Source organism: Nomascus leucogenys, chromosome 1a (assembly GCF_006542625.1).
Source record: "Nomascus leucogenys isolate Asia chromosome 1a, Asia_NLE_v1, whole genome shotgun sequence".
NCBI lineage: Eukaryota > Metazoa > Chordata > Mammalia > Primates > Hylobatidae > Nomascus > Nomascus leucogenys.
In genome coordinates this window covers 58,677,681-58,688,790 of record NC_044381.1, presented here as the reverse complement: position 1 = coordinate 58,688,790, position 11,110 = coordinate 58,677,681, and the positions used below count along the sequence as shown (strand labels likewise).

The window sequence follows — 11,110 nt, the reverse complement described above, 5'->3', positions numbered from 1 at the left end:
CGCTCGGCTCCGGCTGGTTCCGCCGCCGTGCGCGCGGCCCGCGCTCCTGCTGCGGCGAAGCTGCCAGCCCGGGAGCCAATTAGCGCTCGGCTGGGCGGGGTCCACTTCCTCGTCTGCCCGGTGCGCGCTCTGGACTGCTCCGGCGGCCGCGAGGCGGGGCGGGGCACTCGGCTTAGCCGCTCTGCCTGCGTCCGCTCTTCCCGCAGCCAGGGGTGGGCGCCGGTCCTGGGAGGCGCACGGTTGTAAGCCAGACAAAAAGAAACTGGGGTGCCCGGAGTGCCAGGTGGCGGGCAAGCAGTGGGCTTTTCGGCGGGGTCTTTAGGATTTGCAGCTCCAGGAAGCGAGATGTCGAAGCCGCCACCCAAACCAGTCAAACCAGGTGAGGGAGGTAAGGTAGGCGCTCGCCGGGTCCTGCGACCGCCGCGGTGCCGGCGCCTCCTCTGCCGCTCGGCAGGGAGGACCCAGCGCGCACCCGGCCCCGAGCCTGGCTTCCGAGATCGGCCCCACCGGGACGGGCGCTCTTAGTTTTGCGTTCGCTGTTACGGAGGAGGGATCGATTTTGATAGCAAGAGGATTTCGAGGATTAAAAAATGTATATATTTTTAAAGGGGAGTAGACCTCACTTTTGCTACGTTGTCATTCGCTGAAACTTTCAGAGGGTGTGATGGCAGCGTCCCATGGAAGTTTTCCGGAAAGACAGGGCCATTGATCTCCCTTTAAAAAATGTCTTGAAATGATCTTTAGCCACTTCCTCTTTTCTCAGTGTTTGTCACTGTCAAGTTAGGGTTCCTGACCGGCCAGAGCGAACGGGAAGTGCAATGCCTGCAGGGTGGGGTGGGCGAGCGAGCCTCCCTCGGGACTTAAGCAAGGAGCAGCGTTTGAAATTGACCTCCGGATCTTGGGAAGAGCGTTTAGAAAAAAACCCAGTACTCGAGCTCCTGGTGGAAAGAATCTAGGATGCGGCAGTAATCTCAGCTGTTGCTATTCGGAAGTGTCATTTTATCATCTCCTTTGCCTTCGCTCTCCCAAAGAGGTTGGCGTGCTAAACCAGAGAGGGCTGAGATTACTAAATTCCTAAAAGCAGTTTTCTGGGCGGATTGTTCTTGTTGATTTTTGCTCTGTTCTTAGAATATTTTCTGTGATATGCAGAAATAAGATAATCGTAAAAGAAACTGACGTATTTTAATTAAAAGTTGTAACATACTCTTCCGCGCATTCACTTGGGTAGGTAATTAGAAAGGACTGACGTATTTCAATACTTTAACAACTCTTACGTGCATTCATTTGGGTAGGTAATTAAGGGAAATACAGGAAATGGAAGATAAATGGCTCCGATGTATTCTTGGGTTTTTTCTTCCCATCGTGTAATTTCGGTATAGCGAAATGCTGAAATTTAATCCATTTACATCAAATTTTGAAGTAATTTTCGTTGCAAGAGATAAGAGTTTCAGTGATTACTTTTTTCCTTGATTTTCCTAAACTCTATAGCTTTCATACTTACCTAGTTTTCTTTCTTTGCGTTTCTGCAGTTGGAGTATGAAGTCCCTTTATTTGATAATCACGTACGTACGTATGTGGAATAGTCCTTCACTGAGGACTGACATCTTGATGGGCTGAGTGTGAAGGAAGTTGCTGAGACTGGCTCTGCCCTGAGCAAAGATGGGGCACAGCTAGAGTTGGATTCTGCATTGCATTAGATGTGGAATCTGATGAGAAATTTCCATTTTAAGTGCATATGTATGAGGTAGCTTTCTAAACTCAGGTGCAAATCAGGACCTCAAGTATCTAACAGTGCAGAGTTGTTCTTTGATAGTTAAACAATATTTTATTTATTTTTTCTGATCACCTGCTGCCTGTTGAAATACGTTAAAGAATGCCCTTTTAAAAAATCTCTTCAGGCGTATTAAATGCTGTCTATATTGCAAATGGAGGGACACTGACAGGTGTGTGTGTGTGTGTGTGTGTGCACACAGTAGTGTATACTTGTGGGTTCATTCACACTTGGGGGTTTAAGGGTCATCCTGTTACTAATTGTGGATACATTCCCAGGAACCTCCTTTCTCCTTCACATCAGAAAGCTTATGGTTAAACATGACGGGTATTTAGAGGGAACTTTGCATTTTATTTTATTTTAATTTGTTTTATCTGGTCCCTGATTCAGGATAAAGGGAATTTTGAATCAACATTAATTTATAAATGAGATCCAGACACAAAGTTACCATAGAAATGGGTTTGCCAGTTTAGTAATTTACAGTGAGAAACATTACTGCCAATCAGACTTGAAACTTTGTGTGGACCAGCTTAGCTGAAAAAAAAAAAAAGCGATGGCCAGGAGCAGTGGGCCATGCCTGTAATCCTAGTGCTTTATGAGGCTAAAGTGGGAGGATTGCTTGAGGCTAGGAGTTTGAGACTAGCCTGGGCAACATAGCAAGACCCTGTCTCAACAGAGTACAAAAAACAAAAACAGAAATGTCCTATCATAGTACTGTCCCACATTTACTGTGTGTTAGGCAATGGTATAGTCACTTCTACATGTGTTAACGCATTTACTGTTCTCAACAATCTTATGAGATCAGTATCATTATATTGTTCCTGTTGCACAGATGGGGAAATAAAGATGCGCAGAAATGTTATTTAACTTGTCTAAAGTCAACAGTTAGAGTGGGGGATGTAGCAGGCAGGATTAAAACCCAGGTAGTCTGGCTTTGAAATCTGCACTCTTTTTTTATTTTTATTTTTTGAGACAAACTCTCGCTCTGTTGCCCAGGCTGGAATGCAGTGGCACGATCTCGGCTCACTGCAACCTCCACCTCTCGGGATCAAGCAGTTCTCTGCCCCAGCCTCCCGAGCAGCTGGGATTACAGGCAGCCCGCCACCATGCCCGGCTAATTTTTTGTGTGTGTGTTTTTAGTAGAGACGGGATCCAGGCTGGTCTTGGACTGCTGACCTTGTGATCCACCCTCCTCGGCCTCCCAAAGTATGGGATCACTGCGCCTGGCCTAAGTCTGCACTCTTAACCATTTGCTGTTCTGCCTTAAGTCATAGTGCTCCATTCACATTGGTGGTCAAATGTGTATTTTAGAGCTGGTGGTCAGGAAGTCGAAAGGGAGGGGCCTCTGGTCTACAGACTTTCTTGTCACAAATGCACATAAAGGTCACCCCCTGGTTGGTACAGCAAGGAGAGTGGTGTGGAGCTTTACTTTCTTGTCCTGCAGGCAAGCTACATGGATAAAAATCTCCAAAGACAGCATGGGATTGGGGGCTTTGCGGTTGTAGTTAATTTTTTGGTTTATTTAAACCCTACCTCATTCCAAAAGGGCTTCTAAAAATACACATGATCTGAGAGAGAGGAAAAAGTAAAGATAAAGCATGGTCATCTAGAGGAAGGGAAGAATAATAAGATGAAACAAGAGGAAAAGCTAGCTTACAGACAGACCTCCATGTGTAGTAAGGTCACTGTAGATTTGGCTCTCAGCTGCAAGCAGAGAGAAAAATCTCAAGATTCATAGTGCTCATAAAATTAAAATGTGTCACTTGCTCTGAAAAGTAGTTATTTTAATGGCATTGAGATCTGAGACAGATTTTCCTGTGAGTTCTCTTAAAGTATTGGAGTGGCCTGGATATCTCTAGCAGAAATACAAGACAGAACATCCTAGCCATGTTTCTTATAGCTTCTTTCAGAGCAAGATTTGGGCAAAACAGCATGGCTCAATTCAGTAGACAGTACTAAAAGGAAAGGAGCTAGGTGAGTAAGGACAAAGGACTTGCTGGAAGATATTAAAAACAAGGGACATTAAGCTATAATGCAGGCTAATAGCATCTTTCCGGCTCATCAGCACATCCCCAACAGGGGGACCGTTTGTGGAAGGAGGCTGCCCTGGGAAGTCCTGGGCAGATGCTAGTGGGAGACCCTGGCCATTTTTGTACCATCTGGAGGATAGATCAGGGTTACCTTGTTTGGGTTTTTGGCCATATCCAGAATTCATTTGCTAAACAAACGTTTCTTAATAAATGTAGCTCATATTTTAGGCCCTGTGCTAGACACTGGGGTTCCAAGGAACAATAAGGTGTCATTCACGAGGGTCCTGAGTCTAATGGGGAAGACGTATGTATCTACAGATATTACCTAGAGTATCCCATATTTACAAGTGGATGGCTGATCTCATTCATTTTGTTTTTTTTAAAAAAGCATGTAAGTAAAAATATAATTTTTTTTATTTTTAGAAAATTTGGAAAAAGGTAAACAATAAATATATAACTAAAATATAGAAATCATCCCTGTTATCTACTGATAATCACTATTTACATTTGGTTGAATATTCTTTCAGGTTTCTTTCTTCTTCACATCCATTTCATTTCAAAAAAGAAAATAAAAGCAATTATCCTCAGAACAGTGTCTCAGCTTCCATTTGAAATGTCTTGCTGTTGGTTGGCATATGTTTCCGAAAGGCTGTATGGTATTGCCTGCATTCTGCTTGAAAAATCAGTTCTGTCGCAGTTTGACCGTTCCTTGCTGATTTTGTTTCTATAGAATCACTTTTGGCCATACAAGGTCTGTCACTGAAACTTTCTCCCTTAACTGTTACCTGTGCCACCATGGTACTCTACTAAGATGTGTTGCAATTTCGTGGTCTTCAGCTCATTCTTTATGGTACCCTCTTTCTTTCTTTTTCTGTCTCTCTTTCTTTTCTTTCTTTTTTTCTTTTTTTTTTTTCTTTTTTTCTGGAGATGGGATTTTGCTGTGTTGACCAGGCTGGTCTTGCTCTCCTGTGCTCAAGCAGTCTTCCTACCTGAGCTTCCAGAGTATCTGGAATTATAGGTGCTCACCACCAAACCTGGCTGGGACCCTCCTTTCCTTTTTCTGAATGAGTACAACCTCTTAGTTTTACACAGATAGCATTTATGTTGTTTTCAGCTACTCTCAGAAGCCTTGCAGTTCAATTAGCGTGAATCTATCTGGCTTGTTAGAGTGTAGAAGTGTAGAAAACAGAACTTTTGTTCTCATAAAATCTTTTAAAAAATATTTTATTCTGAGAGTAAGAATGGGCCAAAGGATACTGAATGAGATTTGGGCTGTAGAATCATCTCATTCTGAGCAGGTTTGGTAACTCTCTATTGTAGTTGGAAACCTGATGTCTGACCTTGGCCATTTTTTCCAAATGGCTTATTGATTTTGGTGGTGAAAGTAAAGCATAAATATTTCATGTGCCTTGTGAAAATAAATTCATGGAACTTTGAAGAAGCAAATGTCAGTGTTTCAGGTTCTTTTGTTATTCAGAGTAAAAACATCATAAAACTTAAAAGACACCACACACATGCTGCTTAAATAACATTTTTGAGAGAAAAAGGTTTTTATCTAAAATGAACTTAATTTTTTTATTTTTTACCCCAACAAAGGAATTAATCAAAAGTGAGGTGAAATATGCACGTTGAATAGTCTTCTTTTATAAACTTGATACTTTTTATACCTGTTGGCAGAATAAAGCCTGAGAAACATCTTGAAAATTTCACAATGATGATGATGATGGGAATGGTTAACATATATTTGGCCCCATATGTCAGGCACTGCACCCAGCACGTATATGCTCTGTCTTCTTTAATTATTCTGACTTTCCTATCAGGTGGGTGGGTCCTCATATCCCTGTTTTATGGATGAAGTAGTACTTAATGAGGTCAAGTAAACTATCTAAGATCTCAAAGCTAGTGAGTGGTTGGTGTGACCTGGAAGTGGAACAGAAGCTTTAATTGAGTCCATGCATATGAGCAGAGAAACCTGCCAGAGATGTTATTGGGTTGGACCTGCTTTTGTTGGACAGTCATTTTATTAGCTTATGCAGTTGTATTATTAGTATTTGGTTTGTGTAACTGCCCTCTTTCAATGGATCCGTATTAGAGCATTCAACTATGCACTTTTTGAGAGTGGAACAGTCTTTTATTTCTTTGTAACTGCACAGCCACTAAATCATTTATGAATGACAGATAATGTAAAACGCTTTGATACAAAAAAAAAGGTGGGTTTTTTTTTTTTTTTTTTGTCTGAAAGAAGGTGGGGGTGGACTCAGAGACTGTGACTGGGCTTTTCTTGTAGCTTTACTACAAAGTAGCAAAGGCTGGAGGTTATGTGCTTCTGATAAGCACTCCTCCCTTCTGGAAGTACTGGGGTCCCCTCCCTTGGCGTTTCAGCATTCCAACAATTTGACTTACATGACTAATGCAGTGAGATTTTCTAATACACACCTTATACCTCAGGGCATAACAGAACCCATTGCCAAAGTTGTCCTCACTTGCTTAATGGACAGGGAAAGACTACATTTAAAAAAAAAAATACAGGGACACCTTTCAGTGGGCTGATATGAGTGAGGTGTCAAGATTCTCTATCAAATTAAAGGAGTTTCAGAAAAATGTACAGGCCAGGAACAGTGGTTCACACCTGTAATCCTGGCACTTTGGGAGGCCCAGGCAGGCAGATTGCTTGAGCCTAGGAGTTTGAGACCAGCCTGGGCAACATGGTGAAACCTTTTCTCTACAACAAATACGAGAAATATTAGCTGGGCTTGGTGTTGCGTGTTTGTAGTCCCAGCTACTCAGGAGACTGAGGTGGGAGGATCACTTGAGCCTGGGAGGCCAAGATCGTGCCACTGCACTCCAGCCTAGGTGACAGAGCGAGACCCTGTCTCAAACAAACAAACAATACAACACAAATATTAGAACCAGGAGAACTTCCTGGTTCTTTTAAGTAACTACATAGTATTCTGCTGAGCTCATTTAACCAGACCCCAATTAACATACTTCTGGATTGTTTTCAATCTTTTTTTATAACAAATAGTCTCCCAATAGTATTGTTGTTGCTTACACATGTAAATCCACAGGATAAAGTACTGGCAGTGGGATTTGTTGTTTCAGAGGGTAAGTGCACTGCTGTTTTCATAGAAATTTCCAAATCGCTTTTCAAAGAGGTCATACCAGTTTACTTCCCTACCAAAAATGTATGAGCATGTCTTAAACAGAGAAATCTCAGTGCTTGCGATAGGAGATGTCATCAAAGTGTGATCATAGGGCTGGGAAGCAAGGGGCAAGGAGCTTGAGGCAGCTGAGAAGATGGAGTAATCACGGAAGAGGAGTAATCTAAGCAGAGTTCCGAATGCTGAGTGAGAGTTTGCTGGGCAGCAAAGGGGGAAAAGTCATTTGATTCAGGCAGAAATGAAATAATGCATCCTCCTATCCACATTTGTCTAACTAAGTAAGGGCTAAGCTTCTTTCAGAGAAGTCAAGGAAATTTGGTATGTGCACGGAGAACTGTGAACCAGATAATTTTCTCTGAATAAAGAGAAGGCCATTTACCCAGTGTAACAGTTTTTGAAAAATGGTATTGCTCCACACAGAAAGCAAGAATTTAAATGCACACGTCAGCCCTCTTCACAGATTGCTTATCTGTTTCTCAGAGTGTTACCAGTTGCTGTAGGTGTTTAGTTTAGGGCAATGAGTTAAAGAGATTTAGCAACTGCAAATCAATTAAAAAGTTACTGGTGTGACTGCTGTGGCCCCCCTCCTTTTTTTTTTTTTTTTTTTTTTTTGAGACGGAGTCTCGCTCTTTTGCCCAGGCTGGAGTGCAGTGGTGTGATTTCGGCTCACTGCAACCTCCGCCTCCCGGGTTCACGCCATTCTCCTGCCTCAGCCTCCCGAGTAGCTGGGACTACAGGCGCCTACCACCACGCCTGGCTAATTTTTGGCATTTTTAGTAGAGTCAGGGTTTCACCGTGTTAGCCAGGATGGTCTCGATCTCCTGACCTCGTGATCTGCCTGCCTCGGCGTCCCAAAGTGCTGGGATTACAGGCATGAGCCACCACGCCCGGCCATGCCCCCTCGTTTTTATTCTTCCAGTCATTTACCACTTTATGTCTGCATCTGTAGGATTTTTAGAAAGCCACAAGGCAAATTTCTCAGCTTACATTTGGGATTAGAGTTGGGGGATGGTTTTATATTTGTGCATTTTGATTGGCGTGGAATTTTAAAACTCTTTAGCATGCCTTATAATTTAATAAGCTATTTTGGTTTTATATTCTTGGGACCGAAGAATGCATCTAATGTGGATCTTTTCTGCTGGGTGCTCCCAATTTCCAGGGAGCCTGAGGGCAATTTGAATTCAAATTAAGGGAGACCCTCTAACCAACTCAGTTTATACTCATGCTAGAGGGACTGTCTCAGGCCCCTTACAAGGGTCTCTCTGGCATCCCTGCACTCCAGGAATTTTGCTTGGCTCTGAGAAACTCATGGATTCTATTTTAGGATTCCCGGCTTCCCAGCCAGGACTTACTCCCATGAGACAAAGAAATGACTACAACCTGGAGGTTATCTTGGAATGTCTGTGTGTCTTCGAGGAACCTCCTGACCAAATCCATATTTGGGGAGAAGATGCTTCCAAACTTTAGCTCGCTGAGTGTTGGTTAGAGGGGGTTGGCTGAAAGAAGCCCCTCTAGGTTTTAGACACAGTTGGCAGGTATCTCAGACTCCAGAAGATTTGGAGGATCTTGGAGTCTCATCCTTGAAAACCAAACTCTTATGCTTATGTCTGAAATGTTGACTACCCAGGTTCACAAGACTTTCTGGCTAGCATGGATTATTTCATTGCTTTTTTGGGCTTATTGTTTTGATGAGTCAGTGCTCAGATTTATCTGATGCTAGCCCTGGGAGGACTTCATCTGAAGGTATTCCTACTGGTTTTTCAGGCAAGGAAAGTATCCATGAAACATTGCAACAGAAACCATTCCTGCCAAAGTTAATATTCTGAATGGTGTGCCAAACTTAAAATTGTTTTCGACCATATTTTTCTTTGGGGGAATAAATCATTCTCTTTGATCTCTCTGCATTCAGGTCATCCAAACAACTGCTCACTAGAACCTGGGCCTATCTGAAGCTGGAAATGTGAGGTAGGAGTCACTGCTATAGTGATTGCCTGCTTCCACTTTCAGGGACCCCTTCCCATCTGACAGGGCTTCTGGTCCTTGCCTAAGGCCTTTGCACTCTTGAAAACCTATTCTGTATCTAAATATTGGGGCTCTAACGTGTAAACCAAAAATAAAACTCTAAGCTCTCCAACCAATGGAATGGACCCCTCCCCTCAGCCAGATTTAACCTGAAAAGCTAGTTCAGACCATGATAAACTGAGTTATAATCAACTTTACATTTTCCAAACATCAAGTCTTCAGTGTCTTGATGGCCATTCATGAACAACCACATTTTTTGAGGATCTCATTGGAATCTGTGCATATAAAGCCCCAGACATATTTAGGTCTCCAGAGTTGATATTACTGAGTTATAATCAACTTTACATTTTCCAAACATAAAAGTCTAATGGGGGTTGGACATGCTTCATTATGAGTGGGATGAACTTCTGGCCCTCCTGCCATCCCCCCCCCTTTTTTAAAGCAACAGCTCCATTAGCACCAATTTTGTAGTTAACTTGCTAGGTGACCTTTATAAGTCACTAGACTACTTTATGCCTCAGTTTCTTTTGTTTCTTTTTCTTTTTTTTTCTCTTTGAGGCAAGGGTCTGGCTCTGTTGCCCAGGCTGGAGTGTGGTATGATGATCTTGGACTTACTGCAACCTCTGCTTCCTGGGCTCAAGCGATCCTCCCACCTCAGCCTTCCCAGGAGTTAGGACTGCAGGTGTGCATCGCCATGCCTGGCTAATTTTTGTATTTTTTGTAGAGACAGAGTTTTACCATGTTGCCCAGGCTAGTTTCTTCATCTCATGCTAAATCTGATTTGAAATCTTCTTCATGGCCTCATACTGGCCTCTCAAATAATTTCTCATGTTTCTGACTAATTTCATCTCGTGCTCCTTCTCCTAGACTCCTGGGCCATTTTTGATGATCCCCTTCCCAACTCCCAGCTACTCAGTGCTCAGCAGCATGTGGATAGAAACATATGGAGGAATTAAACATACCAAGCAAAGGCTTTTCATAAGTCCAGATTTCCATGAGAAACAACAGAGATGGGAAAGGATAGGATGAGGATTAGGAAGGGGGCATAATGTATTAATAATTAGGCCTGATCTGATTCACATAGGCTCTTGCTACATAGGGCAGAATTTTTTTTTCTTTTCTTGTAGCTGTCTAGAGAAAGAGAACACTGGGGTCTTCCTGCAGGAATATGTCTAGGGCTTTATATGCACAGATTCCAAGGAGACCCTTGCAAAATCTGGTTGTTCATGAATGGCCATCAAGATACTGAAGACTTTTATATTTGGAAAACGTAAAGTTGGTTATAACTCAGTAACATCAACTCTGTAGACCCAAGATGTGAAAATACTATGTACTCTACTAGATTTTAGAAATTCTCTGTGCAAAATATCATTCAGGATCCTCTTGTCTCCTCTCATCTTATTTTTTCCCATCACTTTTGGAGGTGATAGTTTTAAGCCATAGATTTAAATTTAAATTAAGACCTTGCTTTACAGAAATCATTGTATTTGATTCCAGAGAGGAGGGTTTTCCCTCTCTAGAAGAGGGAGGACTAATCTACTAAGAGAATGATTCTCTCCCTACCCATCACTCTGCCAGTTATACTGGCAGAAACCGGTTTTCTTTTTTATTTTCTTATTTATTTTAGAGACAGCGTTTCGCTCTTGTTGCCCAAGCTGGAGTGCAATGGCATGATGTCGGCTCACTGCAACCTCCATCTCCTGGGTTCAAGTGATTCTCCTGCCTCAGCCTCCCGAGTAGCTGGGATTACAGGCACGCATCACCATGCCCAGCTAATATTTTGTATTTATAGTAGAAACGGGATTTCATCATGTTGGCCAGGCTGGTCTCGAACTACTGATCTTAGGTGATCCATCTGCCTCGGCCTCCCAAAGTGCTGGGATTACAGAGGTAAAGAAAATAACATTTATATATTTAAAGAGATTCTGATAAATGGCTTTTTTTTTTTTTTTTTTTAAATTAAGAAAAGGTTTTGTTATGCCGCCAAGGCTGGAGTGCATGGCTCACTGCATTCTCAACCTCCTGGGCTCAAGTGACCCTCCCGCCTCAGCTTCCTGAGTAGCTGAGACTACAGGCATGTGCTGCCAAGCCCAACCATTTAAAACATTTTTTGTACAGATGGGGTC

At 42.7% G+C, this 11,110-nt stretch overlaps 1 protein-coding gene across 1 annotated transcript in view; it reads left to right on the top strand.

Annotated features, from left to right (window-relative positions):
• Window positions 1-125: 125 nt before the first annotated feature.
• OSTF1 (osteoclast stimulating factor 1) overlaps window positions 126-11,110 on the top strand; it is a 61,698-nt gene continuing 50,713 nt past the window's right edge. Inside the window, exon 1 of the mRNA XM_003267427.2 lies at window positions 126-379. Coding sequence (XP_003267475.1) covers window positions 346-379 — 34 coding nt within the window. The 5' untranslated portion in view covers window positions 126-345. The remainder of the gene's footprint in view (window positions 380-11,110) is intronic.